The sequence below is a fragment of the Chelonoidis abingdonii genome, chromosome 2 (genome assembly GCF_003597395.2).
Source record: "Chelonoidis abingdonii isolate Lonesome George chromosome 2, CheloAbing_2.0, whole genome shotgun sequence".
NCBI classification, from domain to species: Eukaryota; Metazoa; Chordata; order Testudines; family Testudinidae; genus Chelonoidis; species Chelonoidis abingdonii.
This window is the reverse complement of record NC_133770.1, coordinates 79,824,182-79,844,588: the sequence shown is the minus strand read 5'-3', so window position 1 is coordinate 79,844,588 and position 20,407 is coordinate 79,824,182. Positions and strand designations below refer to the sequence as shown.

The window sequence follows — 20,407 nt, the reverse complement described above, 5'->3', positions numbered from 1 at the left end:
CGAAACTGTTCATTTTTGTGATTTTGCCTCATCCAAAAAAGGAAGAGATGAAGAAAACACATTCCAAGTCATACTAAACACAGACTACACATGGCTTTAGGAATCAAGCACATGCAGAATCTCTTGAATAAATGACATCAGGACAACCTGCTTTGTTTTGTACCAGGAAATACTAAGTTAGATGATTCTAGTTTACCACAAACTAGGAGTCAAAGGAAAGAGAACCACAATATCTAAGCTAACATCCACGCTTCTGACCCTTCTATGAGATGAAAGCAGCCACTACATACAGCTGGTCAGTTAAACTGAATTTTAGTAACAAGGCTCTCTTTCCTTGGAGATAAGAAAGAAATTTTACCAGTAAGGAAGATACTGGGTGGTCTTTCTGTTTACAGAGTTTATTAAGAAGCTCAGCTTTATATTTTAGTTTATTGTTTGTTTACAGTTCCACAATATTGTGAGTTTACATAGACCATAAATAAATGCCTTTTTATATGTTTAAAGTTATATATGAAACTAACAAGAAGATACATCAGGCTTGATAAACTAGTCCCTTGTTTATCAGCTTTGCTGTGAGAGTTATAATCTTATGCAGATAAGATATTTCCCTTTGCATCAGGGAGTTCACTCTTCATTGCATTCCAATAACTTACCAGTGAGAACCAATGAATCATGTACTTAAGAGAACCTGAAACTGAGTCCCTAACATTGCACCAGAAGTACACCAACCAGTTTTGCAGGCAGGCATTGGGGTAGCTGTGAATATGGATTAAATGGTGGAATTTTGCCTCAGAAGTTTTCAGTTCCTCTGTCATCTAGCAAACACCAAAAACCAATATACCAAACGCCGTATTTTCCTTTTTGATTTGTCAAGGTGTGTAAGCACTGAGCTGCCATCCTTTAGACATATCTTACAATTTTTGTATGCAGTTTCATTTAAGTGATTTGGAATACGCACTATTAAGCTGTACCAATCAGTGGCCAAACAGACGATGCAGAAACATAGCATGGTTAATTGACTAGGGTCAACAGGATATACATTCCAGAGACTATAACCTGGACCAAGCATTGTTAAACTGATGCAGCTTTTCTCTCATGGCCTGACCCTGCAAGGTGCTATACCATCAACTCCTAAGAAAGTTGGTGGGAGGTGAGGGCACTTAGCAAGACCATGAAAGATGCTCAGCACCTCACAAGATCAGGCCCTGAGTTCAGAAGTATCCCTCCCACCCACTCTGCCAATTTCAGAAAGATACCAATTTTGTCTTTATTTTTACTCTGTTAGTAGCCACAAATCTTAATTTCTGAATTATAACCAGCAGCAATTAATAGAACAATAGTCACCAGGATAATTATTCTAGGCAAGTCATCAGGAATGGCTACAAAATTTGTCAAAAAACTAAATACTTCCCTTATGAGGAACTCAAGATTATTCTGGGAAAAAATTAAAAGTCAAAATGAGGCAAAGACAAATCAAACATGCCACTATGCGTCCTAGGCCATATCCCCTCAGACACTTGCACTCATGGCCCCATGCTCTCATCCACATTCTGCCTCTGTGGCATGTTCTTCCACCAACTCCTGACTCCATGGAAGCCCATTCACAGGAACTCCAAAGAGGAGAGGAACCAGCTGGGCTCCTCAGGATTCTCCCTCCCACCCCCACCCCCCTGGAAAAAACAAAAACAAACAAACAAACTGCTATGAAAACCGTAGCATTTTACCTTTTTGCTTTTATGTTCAGGAAACAGTCTCAGCATGATCAAAAAGCTAAGAGTTAAAAAATGGAGTGGAAAAACAAAAGAAATGCCCCATATCCTCTTACTTACTTATCCACCATTCCTTTCTGCTTCAGGATACGATACACTTCTGCTGAAGTCTGTGGTCCCTGCAATTTCTGACCATTTAGCATTTCTTGCTCCAGTTCTTCAATGGACTTAACAGTATTTAAAAAAATAAATAATAATTAAAAAAATAGGTTAATCATGACAAGGTTTTTACTAACCTAAAACTATTTTGAAGATTATTATGAAGAATAAGAAGGTTATTAAACCCTGATAAGTGTCTTCTCCTCTGCTGCATGACCCCACTGCTTCAGCATGGGGAGACAGCTCCCAAAGTTTGCCCAGCTGACTGTGGTAGAACTAAAATCTTAAATGAACAGTCACTCAATGTGAGTGTTAAGATGCGTGAAGACTTGATGGGAGAAGCTGGCTAGTGTCATTGCAGGATCCTAACACTTCCTCCAAAAGCAGCCTACGGTTTTCATAGCAGTATTTACCTACATGCTTGTGTGTAAATTTCCTCTTTCCCCTACTCCCTACCTCCAGTTCTCCTTCTCTTTGGAACTGCCTCATTCATTCTAGCTTTGCAACACTGTCTCTATGGTAACACACTAAAGGACAAAAGGAGAAACAAGACTATGTTAACGGAATACAATGTGACTAGTATAACTACAGTATTATATTAACAAGTCCCCACTGAACCTAGTGCTCCTATGACATAGATTTCTAGCCATCACACAGAGAGGAAGACAGGCCTTGGTACAATACCTTCCCAGTTTTAACAAATGCTTCAGCTACCCTTCGATTGCGGCCACCATAACACGTTGTGATCAGATCAGCGACTCCACAACTCTCCAGGAAAGTGGCAATAGACACCTGTCCCTTGCAAAAGATTTTTGCAAATGCAATCATCTCCATCAGGCCAAGTCGAATAACAGCAGCTTTGGTATTATCACCACAGCGAAGGCCATCACAAAACCCAGCTCCCACTGCCACGATGTTCTAATGAAAGTAGAAAAACAGTGGGAAGCAAATCAGTTTTGGCCTAGAGAACCTCTGAAGTCACAAAGGAAGAGCGCGCAAGTGTTCTAGTAAGAATTACATATAAAAATACCTGCTCGCTTGTGTAAGATAGATGGCTGGTTTAGGTACAAAAGCTAACGCAAATACAAGATTAAAGTTGAGAATACTGTAAGGAAGTCAAAAAACCAAGGAGCCAAATTCAGCCAAGCTAGTGCAGGAGGTTTTGAACACATCCTTTTGCACCAGTCAAAATGGGGGTCTATAACCTACACAGCTGGAGCAATCATTGTGCTCTAGCATGCATGTGTGTGTGATCACCCCAGGCAGGGGAGATGGTGTTTGTGCTCCTGGACTCCGCTGATATTTAACTGGCAGCTGCTACATCCTTTTCTCCATTAGGAGATTCCAAGCTGCTGTTTGGCTAATTCTACAAGCTTTTTGAACAGCGCTGAGTCCTTTCACCTCCCTAGAAGGGGAAGCTGTAACCACATTGCATTGCCCAATCTGTCCCTCTCTGTCATCTTTTACATCCCTCCTCCCTGATACAGCACAGGCTGCTGTTCTGGCCAAACATGTGAGATGAATACATTTCCCAGATGTACTGATCACGTCTGACACTACTGTCTTCCTTGGAGACACTATAGCAGAGCTTAATGCAGAAAGAACCAGTACCACTTTATGATGTTTCTCCATGATATTCATGCTGCAGTTTTTGAACAGTACGATCCAGATATAGCATGAAACTTCCCTTTAGGTGCCAACCATTTGTCTGCCAGACACTCACTATTTTTTAGACTGTATGTCAATAAATGGTGAAAGTGAGCCTCCAATTTCTGCTATTTTGGCTTTGTTTACTCTCTATACTTCAAAGCTGCTCAGCCTAGGCAACCCACAATTTGACCCAGAGAGCTTAAATTGTTTGCTTTTGTCTTTCATTATTTGTTTGTCAGAGGGAATAGAAGAGCTAGTAGTAGTGCTTTAAGCAGGCCTTGACCAGCTTGACCAGGGAAAACAGTGTGCATGTTTTAACTCAGAAAGTATCAGCTTGTTAGACCTTTTCTACAATGTTGCCATTGCACATTCTGACACCTAGCCTGCAAGTAATGAAGAAGTGATTGACACATAGTGCCTCATAGCGTAGGTACACCTGGGATATCATAGCCTCATACAGCTACTTTATGAATTCACATGCCGCATTATGTATTTCCACTTTTCTCGGACCTCTCATTCATGAAAGGAGATATATATGTTGAGAGAGAATTGTCGTATTATAGGTAGCACAGGTAGCAATGCCTATAGTTAAGTTTGCCTAACACGTTTGATTATTCTCTGTTTCAAGTTATAACTTCAAACTAACCATCTGGGCTGAAATTTTCCATGTCAAGTGTCTGCCCTAGGCTCAATTTTTGGGTAAGCATCAGAGAAATGCTTCCGTCTTTTCTCAGAATAAGGTTAGGGAAAAAGCACATTGTTTTGCACATATTTAAAAAAAAAACCCACAGCTGTTTTGTTCAGAAACTAATGCTTTGAAACAGGGGCCTGCAAATTGGCAGGGCATTTGTCTTGATGCCAGGGCTGTGCCTTGTGCTGTCCCTATGAAAATTCACTTAAACTTGGCAAAGTTATAAGCTTCTGAAAAATCTCAGTTCACACGTGCTCAGTATAGACTTGAAAGAGTTCAGCCACTAAATTCATTGAAGAGTCCCTCAGAACTGAACATTCTCCCCCCCCAGATCTTGTGCCAACCAGACTGTACATGCACTACCTCCACCAACTGACTAAGATGCTCCACCCCAAGCCTGCAAGGCTAAGCAGGATTTCCCCTGCAAGTGGTCCCCCTGGCTGCCAGGGATTACTGTGGTGCTGGGTACAGGAGCTGAGAGCAAGGAAAACTCTCTCTCCTGAGCTCTCACTTATCCTGCTGCTGGCACCCAGGCAGCATGCAGGCAAAAGGAAAAACAGCCTGTCTTGAATACAGATGGCTGAGGAGTAAGAAAGGTCGGGGGAAGGACCTTAGGCGGAAATATCAAGCTTGGTTTCTTTTACAGTCCTCAGTGAAGAATGGACGTGTACGAAGAAAGCTTGTTAATGACTAAGTTAGGAAGTTTAAAAGCATGCATGAAAATATTTGGGGTTTTTTTGTGACATTCTATGTGTTTTGGGCAAAGGTGCTACTGGGGCCAACTTCTAGCTCAAGAGCTCTCAAATTTTTCTTACTATACTGAAACATGGTCCACAGATTGTCTTGTAGACACCTCCTTTCCTATTGCAGAACACCCATACGGCAATTCCAGCAAGCAATATTGGGAAGCACTATGCAGTTTCAGTTTTCTTTTAATAGAGTTTAGTTGCTGGATGTGTGAAGGAGAAGCTCTCACCAACAGCAATCAGGTGCTCCACAAATCACAACTGGAGAACCTCTGTTCTAGCTTAAAAGGTTGGAGACCATTAGAAGATCAGTTTAATGAAGATCTGTGCAAGACAAGAGAGTCTTATTTTGAAGACAAATAAATAACTAAATAAATAAATAATAATACCACCACCTTGTACATGGTGCTTTCATCAGTAGATCTCAAAGCACTTTACAAAAGGAGGTCAGTATCATCATCATTTTACAAATGGGGGAAACAGAGATATGCAAAGGTGAACTGACTTTCTCAAGCCCACCCACTAGACCCAGTGGCAGTGCCAGGAACAGAGTCCAGGTCCTCTGAGTCCCAGTGCAATGCTCTGTCTACTGGGCCACACTGTCACTCCTTAATTTGTAACAGCAATGTTAACATACACTCTAGTGGTCTCTACTCTGACAGTTAAGATGCTCCTTTGCCTTTTGCTGCCATCAATAAACTCTTTTTCCTGTTGACAAGGTTCCATTAAATTATTTGACAGGTGCAAGCTCTAGTACCATCTGCTGCCTATAAGATTTAATATACATGATATTAATATGCAGCAGCACAGATATCCTGAGCTCTATTATCACTAAAGCCTCTATATTTTCAGATACATGCATATCCATTGCATTTGCAGGAAATCATATTTATGCACCACAGAAATGTGCCTATCTGTTTGCAAGCTCAAATACTCAATTTACCTATGCAAATACCTGTTTGTGCATACAGCTGGGGAGTTTTGGAGGCAAAGTTACAGCAATTCCATTTTGCAGGTTCATGGTTTAAAAATGTTGCCTTAATGATGACTTGAAAATACGAGCAACTCAATGCCCCAAGCTAGCCAAGCTAAAATGAAATAAATACATTAAATAAAACTACTGAAAAGCTTTTATTTTTTTTTAAACAAACACTAAAAAAAGGTCACCTGTAGGTGACTCTGGGTCTCACTCCATGGTGGCACCTTAGCACACAGGAGCCAACAACTCAACTTTGAACACCACTATCCAGCTATCTCAAGTAAGCAAGGAAAGCCCAGCAACTGGAGTGAATACAAAAAAGGAGGAAGTGCTTCTAAATGAATCTGCCCTGAGAGAGGTATCTTGAGTCTGGGATGAGAGGATCTAAGTAGTAGACAGAGCAGATATAAGCTAGGACTGGACTTTTACAGACATCTAAGCAATAAGATAACATAAAGTTGAAGCCCAAGAAGATGGCTGAGTTTTGATCCTACCCAGAGTTTAGGGACTGTTGTAGAACAGGTGGAGAAGTCATCTTCTCATAAGCAACTCAGTGTGATCACACAGAGTCCTTCAGAAATGCAAATCTGATCATCATCAAAAGGCTATGGATATTGCATATGCTACAGTTGCAGACTTTGATGACCATATGAGCATTTTGTAACATAAGGGTCAGTGCCAATGAAGAATAATTTAAAACTTGCAATCCAACATTGGTTTTGACAGTAAGTTTATGGAGTCCCTCATTGTGCTGACGCATATGGTTTCAGAGGCCTTTTTTAACCACACACTCTCTGTCCACAATTAAGTTGATAGTAAAAGGAAAAGCAGAGTGTAATCCATGTACGATTTCATGTCTTCATCTGTGCTGCAAACCTGAGTTGGTGTCTAAGGATACTCATACAAGTATTAGAGCCTGTTTTCCCTTCTGCTTACACATATCGTTTTGCAGAAAGGAGTGAGATAACAGACATATGGGTTGGGAAGGAATTTTCCTTCAGGTCAGATCGGACTGGTTTGTTTTTGTTTTTTTGCCTTACTCCGCAGCATGGGGCATGGGTCACTTGCAGATTTAAACTAGTGTAAATGGCAGATTCTCTGTAACTTGAAGTCTTTAAATCATTAGTTCAGGATTTCAGTAACTCAATCAGAGATTAGGGGTCTATTTCAGGAGTAGGTGAGATTCTGTGGCCTGCAATTTGCAGGAGGTCATACGAGATGACCACAATGGTTCCTTCTGGCCTTAAAGCCTATGTGTCTAATTCTCAGTGCATTTCATAACAGGAACCCTTACTGATGCAGAACAAACTAGTGAATACCTTGTTCACAAAATCAGCAAGCTATTGTTTACCGCCATTTCTAGCTCTCTCCCCGATACCACTAGATCCAGTGACGGAACTGCAACTCACATTTCAAACACTCTGAGAGTTACCATTTCAGTGCTCTCAATTTTCTATACTTCCAAATATCTCTATCAGCCCATTGTCAGAGAAAATAAATACAGCAAGTGAAATAGATATTCAGAACGTATCTGAACAGCTATACAGCAGATGTTCTTTCATGATCACACAGCTGTGATAGCCATTTTTAGTCTTCATTTAAATGTACTTCAGAACAATTTCAAATGTAAAATTATCAGTCAGAAGGATGCTGTTGTTCAAAGCTCTTATCTTCTGTGTTCCTTTCAATCTTTAGGCAATCATCCATATTGAAACTATCCCTGTTTGGAGGAGTGAGGGAGGAGGAGAAAGGAATGAAACTAGTCCAGAGTTTTAGCTGTATCATAATCTTCTATTGTATACCAGTATATTATGCAAGAAATAAAGCTGGAATATTATAAAGATCTTGTTTTCATACGTTTTTGTTTAAACTATGCTGCAGAAACCAGAATCATGTAAGCACCTCACATACTCTAAAATAAATACTGTAGTTGCATTTTACTAATTGGTCCTCCAAAAGCAAGTATTGGGATGGATTCAATGGTACTGCAGACAATTAAAGTAGGCACTGCTGCAGAAGTTAAGGTCAGAATCTCTCTTTATTTACAACAGTACCCTCACAGTATAGCATGTTGTCGTCATGGATCACATAGTTTTCCCTCTCACTTTTCAAAGAGTGAAATTACATAGCTCCAGTTTTCACCAATTTACCATGATGTGATTCCCAATCATATTGAAGAGACAGGAAAATTCCTGAACAGATTTTAAAAGCTAGCACCCATCTGTACTCTAAAATATGATCATTTAAAAAACAGATACAACCAGGTTAATCATATCTTCAAAAACAAAACAAGAAAAAAAGATTAATAAATTACCATTAATAACATTTTAAAAATCCTCTCTATTTTAAAGTAGCCTAGTTTATATTTTACTATCTGTTCCCTTCACCCCCATTTTGCTTAGCATAGACAAGAAAAATAGGTTAGAAACTTAAAGTAAACTGGCTAGTCAAGTTCACATTGAGGTTCTCAATGTACTAGCCCAAGAGAGCAATGTTTGAATTATGAACAGCTCCTGGAAGTGTTTACATACCAACAGTCAGGACAAATTTGGCACAAAACTTAGGTTTAAAGAAAAAAAGTGCTCTCCATGACAGACAAAAAAACCCAAAACAAACAAAAAAAAACCCCACGTTGTTTAAATGGTAAGACCCAAATAAAGGTTTTCATGAAATTAAAAAAAAAACTACGAGTTTGTACATAATTTCAAGCAGGATTTAAATATGCCAGATCCATAGCAAAAGCTATTTGAAAACCAGGCTCCTCATCTCCTGCAAATTACCAGAATGTGGTTTAAGATTCCATGATCCCCTCCCTCCCCCGCCCCCCCAACCACCTCAATCTGACTAACAGAACCAGGAACCAAAGAGCCCCTTAAGTAAAATAGAGTATTTCATGTAACGTTTACTAATCATTACAGTGTTTATGCTGACTAGCACTACATATTACTTTATTATATTTGGGAGTTTTATTTTTCTTTTCAGTTATTTTCTAAAGTATCATAAACGTAGCTTTACCAGTACATGACTGTGTTCAGTGAAATTGCTTCCCATCACAGAGAACATGAACTACTGTATAACTGGCCAGGGACCCAAGCCATTAAAAACATATATAAAAATTTCCTGTACATTAACCCTAAAAGAAAAAAAAATCACTCGGAATCATTTTAAGCTATACTTCACTTCCTATCGGTACAATTCAGTTGCAAAAACAAAAGAAAAAACAGCTTTGTAGTTCTTTGAAAGAACTGAAAAAATATTTGTTTTACTGTTCAGCCATTCTGCACAAACCTTATCCAATATAAGTTTGGAGAATACACGCACAAGATTTGTATACAACAATATACTGCTTTACATCTTCAAAGTGCTGAACCAACATTCACTATTTGAGAAAGACACACTGGTAATGAAAAAAAAAAATCCCACTTCTTGTCCGAAAAATATTTATACCCACTAGAGTTGCAACCATCATCTCAAATTGCTACAGCTGGAAGCAATTAGAAGACATTCTCCATTTTTAGGTTTACTCTGTGCACATTTGACAGCAGTTTGTGCTTAGTCAGTTTACTTGTTTTCCTTATTGTTTGCATGGGTCTTTCATCACATAGCAACAGGGGAGAGAAAACCCATTTTAAAGAGTATGAAAATGGCAGCATAATGCAGACTCAAGTCCAGTTCCTGAAGTTACTTTTAACTCATTTTTAAAAACTGTTGTGATTTCATGTTCATGGAGTCCCTTTACTACTTACTGCCCATCTCCCAGAAATGTATTTATTGCTATTCTCATTTGCAGATGGAGAAACTATGGCTCAGAGGGCCAAATTCACCACTGGTGTTACATAGATGAAGTCCTAGCGAAGTCAGTGGCAATCTACAAGCTTATACCTGTGGTGAAACTGGACAAGGGAGACTAAGGCCCCATCCATGCTTCTCAAACTACCTCTAACCTGATAGGATGAAAATAGCAATTCACAAGATTTCTCAGCAAGTGCAAGGCTTTATCAGAAAAAGCCAAAACTAGGTACCACAAGCAAAAACAGGCCTAAAAAGGAAATTCCCAGTCTGGGGTTCACCCTTTGATACCTGAGCACAGGGCCTTGCTATTCTCTCTCTTCTCTCCAGGACACCTTATACTGCTTCACCGAAGTACCTACTTAAGGGAAGAGGAATGTAAATCTGGAGTTAATACCTAACCAGGCAGTGTCTGACTAGACTGCTCTCTGCCTCTCTCTTTTTTTCAAAGCCATTCCAGCTGGCACAGTTGAGCCAATTGTATAGATGGGACATAACTTTGCTAAAACACCTGGTCTGGGATAAGTCTTTCAAAAACTGTTTTAGCAGAGTTGTGTCCCACCTATACGGTCGGTATAACCGTGCCAGTAGAAGTGGCTTCTATAAACAAATGAGATAGGGAGCAAGGGAACTATGTGGTTTCCAGTGCAAAAAAAGTTAATTTCAGCTTCACATTCCTCTCACCTTGCATAGGGGCTGCTGTACACACAGACCTTGCCCAGAGGCTGGAATGGATTTTGAAAGTGTTTCAGGAGTGTAGATGCAGCATAACTTGCATGAAGCCACAGAGCCAGTAAGCAGCAGAAGTAGGACCAGAACTCAGGATATCTTGATGTAGAGGTCCATGCACTAACCACATGCCTCTCTCCAGCTTTATGTCTAGTATTTACAGAGTTGTATGTTCAATTATTTTAGTTTTAAAGCATGTTTTTTTTTTATATTTTAGAGAAACACACAAAGAGACAACCTTTAAGGAGTAAATACTCCCCCCCGTCATCTCCCTTCCCTAGTCATAAAAATTCAGCATGGCTAACTGTACCTTAAGAGCGCCACAAAGCTCAACAGTATCTGCATCGTCTACTACAGTTATTCGGAAATTTGGCGTCTGCAGGAGTTCTTTGAAAAGAAGGCCGTTCTCCAGGATTTTACTGCCTGTTTGGAGGTGGGGAGGGGAGAAGCAAGCAATGAATAATGTATTCATTTATTATCCTGGCTTTTTAGTGCAAGGCATAATACTTCAAAGCAGGAGTTAGATGGTTGGAGGGAGGTGAAGTGGGGAAAAACAAAGATAGTTCTTAACATGGAGACATTTACCAGTAGTCTAAGAGCTCAGAATAAACAGAACAACAATCATATAACTTCACCACCACCTCCTTTTTGTTTAAATTCATTTCCCTTGTTTTCTTATTATTTAAATAATTAAAATTGGTTTAAAAAAATTTGTCCAAAGTTATCATCTCAGCAGCTTCAATTCTATGAAGTACTTTAAGCACATGTTCATACCTACTGGTAAAGCAAGTCACAGATACCGTAATAACCCAGCAAGCTAATGTTGCCCTAAAAAAGAAGGGTCTGCCAACACTTTAAATTAAATCAAACATCTACAATAATTATATGCAAGAGATGTTAATGTGACACTAAGCTCACAAAGCTAACGACACAAAAGTAAAAAAAAAAATTAATGGTCTAACAACATTAACTCCCTCAGATTGCACACAGCTGTATATATTTGAATGCACATGTTAGACTTTGTGAAATCTCTCCAGGCTTAGATGGGTGTAGAGAAATCGGTGCTAGTAGCTCCAATTGCAGAATCAAGGCCAACACCCGCAGTTTGGAAGAATTAGTTACGATGAAAACCTACAAAGGATACAGTAGCACCCTTAAAAAGTCATAAATATGGAAAGAGAGAGTTTCACAAGCTGCAACACCTGTACTAAACAACATCTAATCACTTGATCTTAGACTGTGTAGCAACCCATGTAGCAAAATGTTCTGCACAGCAGTGGCATGGCTACTTTTATCAGTATTAAACAGTATAATTGTTATGTTGTGGGTTGGTAATTATTTTATTGTAAAAGACATAAGGGTCGGCTCTGAAGACACTATCCTAATGAGATTTCAGCATCTCTCCTCCCAATGTCTTACTGCTACATTTGGAAGTGCAAACATTATAGGAAGTTCAGAAATTAAATAGGAAAGACTTAGCAGCTCCTGATAATGATTGATTAAAGCTGGCAATGGTGATGTTCAAATTATTCAATGTGGAGTTTTGAACATAGACATCGATATTTTAAACATTTTAATTACACAGAATGTTACCTATTGTTGTTTCACAGAACTTCTCTGCTGCTACCTCGTTGGCAATGTTAGCTCCCATCAGCACACTGATGTCTATTCCCATTTTCTCTCGAATAATGTCAGAAATCAGTTTGAGTCCCTCTGGGCCTTCATCTATTCCCTGCAGCCAACATTAAAGTGAATTACTGAGCAGGCATTAGACAGAATGGACTGCATCACAATTATCCTTCCTAGGTGGAAGCTACAATAAAGTTTATCCAGTTAGTGACAGAAGATAGTGGACTTGCTACCACTGAGAAAAGCCACACAGACATCTGTCTATACAGCCTTGCCTCTACTGTGACCTTTTATGATACAAAATTGCACTTAAAAATTGGGAATTAACTACCAACATCTAGATGATGACAACAGGGTTTATTTTGTGCTAAATAAATGGCCCAGTCCTGTAACGTGCTGCAAGTTCATCTCCCCTGGGAACAGATCCTCAGATGATGTAAAGGAATGTCCCCCCTACTGAAGTCAATGGAGGGACACTGATTTCCACCTGTTGAGGAGCTGGCCCATTGACCTCAGTAGAAAACAACAAGGCCTAGAAACTAACAGGATTGGATTTTAATATTTTTATATAATATTTTGTGGGGAAAACACTCAAATTGAAATATCGCAGAGAAATTGCTTTGTGCTTGACTGGTAAGCCGTTGCTGTCATTAATCAGAGTTCAGTCATCTGGAACACTACTATAACGTGTAAAGCCCATTTGTAGATATGGAAGAAGCTGACTAACAATACTTTTGCTCTAACGTAGCATTTTTCATCTATTGATTTCAAAGTGCTTTACTGAAATATCATTATCCCTGTTCTCCAGAGATAGAGAAACTGGGGCAGAGAGAGACTGATGTGCCTTGAGTAGATCAGTGCCAGAGTGGAGAATAGAATCCAGAACTCCTGACTGCTTGTGCCTTTTTCAGAGAACTGCAGTACCTCCTTCGTCCAAAGTTATTTCTCCCATGAAACCAAAATGTGGTGAATTAACTGTGCTTTTTCCCTCTGTAGAAGCACAAGGCTCAAAATTGTCCACCTCCTTCCCAAAAGTATAAATATTTAGGTTATAGAAACATTTACTTTGTAAATCCTTATTTTTAAATAGTTTCTCATATCTAGCACACAGAAGAGCATCACTTTGAACTACACCATGGCCTTATTTTTTTTTTTTTTTTTTTTTTTTAAGTATAAAAAGGTATTGCTCAAATCTATTTAACTTTATACAAGCCACAGAAGACATTCCTGGCAGGCAGAGTTTTGCAATCCTAAGGCTCAAAAAATGGTTTATTTTTAAAAACACTGCACAACTAAGAGACATTGTGAGAGACACGTATGAAACCAGCCAATTAAAATGTAAGTCAATTACTATACTGTGCATTACTTTTTTCACTCTCATGCTCTCACTTAACATCTTTGTGGACCATATTGTTCAGTAATGAGAATCTGAAAGCATGCTCATGTATGTGTTGTTTTTTAACAGCTCCAAAGATGTCTTGACAGTCTATTTACTAGGTCCCCGAAGAGGTAATTAACCAACAGCTGCCAGTCTCTTTAAAAGGCATTTGGAACAACTATCTAGATATGAATTTGTGCACTTGAATGAATAACCTGCATTGAGAAGAGATCACATGTGACTGGGTACTAAATCCAGGCCTGCCGTGGACTTCTGCTGAAGTCAAAGAGAGCTGCACCTGCTTCTACTAGGGCTGAAGTTGATCTTAAAAGAAGCAGGAACCCAGGTGAATCTGACCTGAGAACTTCCACAGTGTAGGGGTATTCCCCATGTGGTGTCGAGCCAATGTAATGGCTCCCAACATAGGCCAGGGCAATAGATCTAGATGCTGCAATGGTCACCAGTGGGAACTAGATGTAAATTAGAACAACCCAAAGGCTGGGCAGAGAAGCTTTCAAATTGCTTTTCTCTCCTGTGCTCTTCTTGTACTGCAATGCTAAAAAAGCAAGTTGGATTCCATTTCCTCTTATTATTCAACACAAACATTTACTGAGTTCCAGTCATTTACCCTGTCATAATCAATTTAAGGCAACATGATTACAGATGCATCATTCAGGGCCTCATCCGGCATTCACCTTTATCATTCACCAAAGACCCAGTTTTATTTTCACGTATTAGGTTGAGTTTCCAGGTCTGGCAGTTAAACATACACCTTTTATTTGTAAAGAGAGTATACTGCATATAGAAATCAGACAAAGAGAGGAGCCCACTGATGCCATTTTACATAGCCCTCTTTCAGAGCAGAACTACACTAACTACAGCATTTGTTACCTGTGGCCACACTAAATGTACTTGCATAGCGATATAAGGAGAGAAAGTGTGTGTATACATGCACGCACATGCATGTGCTTAGAAATAAAAAAATCCTCCATTACTTACAAATGGTGAGATGATTCCATTCTCACATGCTCTTTTGTTAGCAAGATGAGATCTCTGCCCCTTTGTACAGATTTTTGTCCCATTGACAGAAAGTGGAAATTGGTAGTTTGCACACAGGTGCAACAGAATAAAAAAAAATTTTGCACCATTTCTTTCAAGAGAGCACCTACTGGACCATAGAAGCAGCTTAACAATGGGAAGTTGTCTGGTAACCAGTTCTGGCTTGTGTAAGAGATGTCATCCAACATTACATTAAATATTCAGACTAAGAATATACTAATGTTTTTAGAAAAAATAGAAAATGTTTTCCCTTGCATAAATAAATATTTTCCTTTGCATAATTTTACCAGTGCTTTAAATATTTATTCTTTACATAAATACAGTCAATAACTATCAAGAATTTAAACTGTATTTTTAAAGGAATATAGACCCAGTTTCTGATCCAAATCTGATCTGTGGAAAAGCCACAGTAACCAGACTGACTTTTAGAGTTATTCTTGTTTCACACTGACATAAATGACATCACGGTAATCATATAGGCCAGAATAAGTTAGGGAAGAATCAATTACATTTCACTCAAGAGTTTAAGGAAAGAGAGTGAAGGAACATGTCCTCAATTCTGTTGGTGTAGGCTACTTGGTGATTTCAAAATGTTCAGTCTGGGATTTTATTTTCATCTCCGATAGCCAGATGGCTGACATGGAAGTTTTCATCACTATATATTTATTGCTTTCAACCCTATGCCAGAACCATGTGCCCTATTTCTTTCATCCTTCAATTCAATTAATGTATAATCAAAAATTTATCTATAAAGTACAACACCCGAAATAGAGCAGTGTTACCTTTTAATAAAATTCAAGCTTTCGAGACTAAATCTCTTCAATAGGGCAGCACTGACAAAAACAAGATTCAATGGTTTCAGCTAAACTAAAGAGAGCTAAATTTATTTAAAAAATAAAAAATGAAAAATCTGGAGGGTGAACCTGTGCCAGGAATGAGAACAGACAGAGGAACTTGTGCCGAGAAAACAGAGCACCCCCACCCTCAACCAAATGAAGAGCAGGAACAACGTAATATCTTCTAGAAGCTTGTTGGAATAACCAGACCTACCCCAGCTTAATACTCAGAAACAAAATGTCATTTAAAATAGAAACTCCCTTGCCTCCAGCTCTATGAAAGCCCCTTTAAAATGCTGTTCCCAACAAGTTCCCATACTGGGACTGGTTTATCTTTTTGGATGGCTCAGAACAGTTTCTCTTGTTGCAGCAAAATCTTTGATGTGAACAAGAGCACTGTGCACTCAGTCACATGAGATTCTCTCGTCAATTTTTAAAATGATTAGATCAGTATTTGGGATGTGAATTAACAACCAGACTATTATATTTGTGCTCTGCTCTCCATCTAATGATGTGTCCAGAATCAGAAAGTAATACGCTGAAAAGCCTGGTGGTGCAAAACATTTTTTTTGAAGTTAGACTTGTAAGCAGTCTCACCTCCCTCTTACTGAAAATGACAGAATAAAATAAAAAACACTGCATAACGATTCACTAGTGACCAGGACTCAAATTCTGATTGTACATCCAAAGAAGTCCTACTTAACAAACAAGAAAAAACAACAATTTGGCTGGGACAGGGAAAGATTTTTCATCTCAAACTCTCGGTTGAATGGTTTCAGAAGATTCCATTATATATTGACAATGTTAATATATAGCATTTATTATACCTTGATGAGCGTTATCCCAACAGCTTTCTTTGGTACCCGTCCTGTGATCTCATCACAGATCTTATGAATAAACTGATGAGGAATGACAAAGACCAACAAGTCTGCATCTTGCACAGCTTCGTTAAGATTTGGAATGGCAACCTGCACAATTATGGGAGAAAAAGCGGGTTGAAACAAAATAATCTTTAAAAAATTAATTCTATTCAAAAGTTCTCTAAAAATAATCTAGAAGAGCTTTCTGAGAATGATCAGTTCTATCACGTTATATCAATAAGAGAAAAAAAACCCATGCACATTACATTCCTACAAATGCAAAACATCAAGTGCTTTCAAGCCAACTCAACCCAAAACATATTTGGCCAGATTTTGAAAGGGGCATTTCCCCACCTTCAAATATTGTGGACACAATCAACTGTACCTGCAAATGACAGAATTTAGACAGCTAACTACCAAATTTGCAGGAGCAAATGATGTTCGCACCTACAAATCAGAGTTCAGACATCTAACTAATATTCACAACCTAATTGATTGAAATGCAAAATTAGAGGCCGTTTTTGAATGTCTCTTCCCTAGATGCTGGTTTGGCAAAACAGTTTACATTTCTAATACACTACTGCACCCAGAAAACTGAGTCCTGGTCTACACTTAAAAAACTTAGGTCGAGCTAGCTACATTGCTCGAGGCTGTGAAAAATTCACACTCCTCAGAGACATAGTTAAGCCAACCTAAGCTACCACCTCTCGAAGAGGTATATTTACTACAGCGATGGAAAAAACCCTTCCCTCTCGCTATAGCAAGTGCCTACATTACAATGCCGCAACACCACAGATGTGCCACTGTAGTGCTTGTAATACAGACATGTCCTGTTTAAAAAAACAAAAACAAAACACCTTCACCAGGCTCTCTTACATGTTTCCTGATATTCTATTTTTAATTCTTAAAAGGTTTTGTTTTTCTTTTTAAGGTGACCAGCTTCCAAGCCACCTGCCAGACTTCACCCTTTTCCAACAAGTGATGAGGACTTTAAAGTATTTCTCATGTTTAACCACACTTGAAATAAAAAAGGCACCAAAAATGAGTTCTGGGGCTGTACAGTGGCCTCTGCAATCACTATTGATGGAGGTAATGAACATGAACAACCTGGGTAACACCAAAGTTTCCCTGGCTATGACAAAAGGGAAATAATAAATTGCCTAGGGAGAGTGTGGAATCTCCATCATTGGAGATTTTTAAGAGCAGGTTAGACAAACATCTGTCAGGGATGGTCTGGATAATACTTAGTCCTGCCATGAGTGCAGGGGACTGGACTACATGACCTCTTGAGGTCTCTTCCAGTTCTATGAGTCTATGATTTACTTCACATTAGGAGACTGGTGCAACATTTAGGTTTCAATGGCACCAACAGAACCATAATCTAGCTACAGGCAGTTTTTAACCCATAGGTTTTCCTATTAAGTTTTCAGTTGCTGCTCTCTCCTCCTACTTCTAGCTCTTTCTGGGCCAGATTCATGATTGCCCACAACAATATGTTGTCATTTACACCAGCGCGAACTGCGTGAAAAATGCCACCATTCAGGTTTGGCAGCACTTTACACTGGCATAAATGACTACAAAAGTGAACAGCCTATGTATAATTCAATGCAACTTTCAGCAGTGAACTTCCAAAGGGTCTGAAATCCCACCTTTCTTCCAAACTTGCCAGTCAGTTCCTTTCCAAAATAGAGGGCAAATCTTTATGGTTATGGGCAAAGGCATTATTATTTTCACGTATTTGCATTTATACACAATATAGTATATGGTGCCATAAAGTCATTGAAAGGGAAAATCTATTACAAGATTATGTTAGCTATCAACTACCTTAGAGAGCTCAGCTGTTCGGAACCCTTGATTGTGCCCACATCATTAACAAAATAGTTAGAGTTTGACCAAAAGCAAAAAAGTGAATGAGACAAACTCCTATCTCACTTTTGACTATAAGCAATTTTTATACACACATACGCACGCACCAAGTTTAGCTTCCAAGTCTTACCACATTTTCTGGCAGCTTGTATCCAGGGAGATATTTTACATTTTCATGTTCATTATTTATTATATCTGTCAGTTTTCTCCCATTAATATTTTCCTCAAAGACCCACATTTTCACTGTGGAAGCAAACTTTTGCATATTTTTTACATTATTGCCTATTATTTTGGCAACAGCAGAGCCCCTGTAGGAAAGAAAACAGAAAAAGAAGGTATTCCAAAATTATAGTAACTTTGTTCCAGAAAAAAAGTTCACTTAACACACACACACACACACACTCGCCATCCTACCCACCCCCAAAATGCCCAGGCAATTGGTCCAATTACTATTTAAAAAATTTGAACTAATAAAATGGGAGGGGGGAATCAACCAATCATTCATATAGTTTGCTTTTGCTTAAACAAATACAGTCAGAAAAGAGCTCAGCAAACTGAAACATTTACTCATGCTCCAATTGCTGCTTCTGCTCATCAGACATCCAGGGGGAGTTCAGTAACTTCATATGCACAAATTCAAAAGGATTATATTTTTCAATGCAGTGGTAAGAAGCTACATACAACTCTAAATAATTAAAAAATTAAATTTAAAAAAGAAATGATGGGTCAGCAAGTTTTGTAAAATCCTCTTGCCAGTGGTGAGAAGCTTGACAGTCTTTCAAATGTGATCTGATGCAGTGCTATCTTCCCGAGTTTGCAGACAAACAGTTTCATTGCTGTTCAAATCCTTTCCCCTCCCAAACACCAGCAGAAAAAAATTAACAAGATTCTGGAGTCAAATTTACTCAGATCTCCGGACAACAGTGAAACTGCCCAAGAATGCCATTATGCAGGGAAAGTTACAAGCAATAGCAGTCAGGTACAAGAACTATTTATGAGGGAGAAGAGTAGATTCTCCCACTTCTAATGGCCTTGGGTTCATGATTTGTGTGTGCATGTGTGGGGTTTTTATGTTACTTATTACTATCATTATTAATTTCCTGCATTCTCCCATTTGCCCTCACCTGCCCCATAGCCTAAGGGGAGGACATCAGAAATAACTTCACGGGCGTGGGAGCAGGAAAAAAGGTGTGTGCTTTAAAAGACTGGATATTAAGAGGCAAGATACTGTTTTAACTTTATAAATTTAGCCATATATAAGCCCCTAGCATGATTCCGTAACAGTCAAAGCTTATTACAGAGTATTTGTAGTGAATTAGATTCATTCTATAAGAGCTTTTAATGCAGCAGTAGGGATTTGGCTATTTCAGTCCTTGTGATCACTTAGTAAGCATAAGACATATTTCTAACATGCCATGTAAAGGTTTTGACTACATATAACAATTCTTGTTGAATTAAATCATAAAAGTGTTATTTCTTTAAAAGACTGCAAGAAAGTGTTTTTTAATAGAGTATTTCTTTTTACAGCAGTATTTCATGTTCATGTTCAAAATTTCCTGAGCGAAGAAGGTGACAATGTTACCAAAACTAACATCTTGATTATAAATAATGCAATGCCTGCCGGCTACATCCTGGAAAGCATAAGGCAAGTTATTGTCCTGAACTAATTTACTTTGCTTAGGGAGTAAGAAAAGGGGATGAAAATTAGCTTTTAAGACTTAGGAATTAAAACAGAGAGGGACTTTGATGTAATGGCCAGAACGTAGGAGTGGTAGATTAGAGTTCAGGGTTCTTTGCCTAGTTCTGTCACCAACTATCTTGTGTTACTATAGGTAATTTACCTTACCAATCTATTTCAGTTTTCCTGTCTCTGCAACGGAAATAATAATATTTAATATATCACAAGGTGTGTTGTGTGTAAAGTGTTTTGAGTTTTTTGGATGGAAGGGGCTATAAAAACATGACTTTTTTTAGTACTATATTTAAATAAAGACTGTAAAGTTTTTCTCTTCGGTCTTAATCTCCACTAAGTATTTTGCAAACACAGTTGACAGAGAAATACAGTGTTAATTCTAGCTCAGCCTAAATGTGCACATGGTTTTTGTTTTGTTTTTATTGTACTGTACCATACACTGACTAGCCTAAAGTATTTGCATTAAGGCTGTCAAGTGATTAAAAAAATTAAACACCATTAATCGCATGATTAATCATACAGTTAATAATAGAATACCATTTATTTAAATATTTTTGGATATTTTCTACATTTTCAAATATACTGATTTCAATTACAACACAGAATACAAAGTGTACAGTGCTCACTTTATATT

General features: G+C 38.5%; 1 protein-coding gene across 2 annotated transcripts in view; it reads right to left on the bottom strand.

Annotated features, from left to right (window-relative positions):
• GPD1L (glycerol-3-phosphate dehydrogenase 1 like) overlaps window positions 1-20,407 on the bottom strand; it is a 42,844-nt gene that overhangs the window by 4,928 nt on the left and 17,509 nt on the right. Inside the window, exons 2-7 of one of the 2 annotated variants that reach the window (XM_032784154.2) lie at window positions 18,211-18,388; window positions 16,182-16,322; window positions 12,046-12,184; window positions 10,763-10,875; window positions 2,553-2,786; window positions 1,830-1,936 (exon numbers count right to left, since the gene is read on the bottom strand). In XM_032784154.2, the coding sequence (XP_032640045.2) occupies window positions 1,830-1,936; window positions 2,553-2,786; window positions 10,763-10,875; window positions 12,046-12,184; window positions 16,182-16,322; window positions 18,211-18,388 (912 nt within the window). The remainder of the gene's footprint in view (window positions 1-1,829; window positions 1,937-2,552; window positions 2,787-10,762; window positions 10,876-12,045; window positions 12,185-16,181; window positions 16,323-18,210; window positions 18,389-20,407) is intronic. The other variant, XM_075062482.1, reaches the window with a different exon arrangement.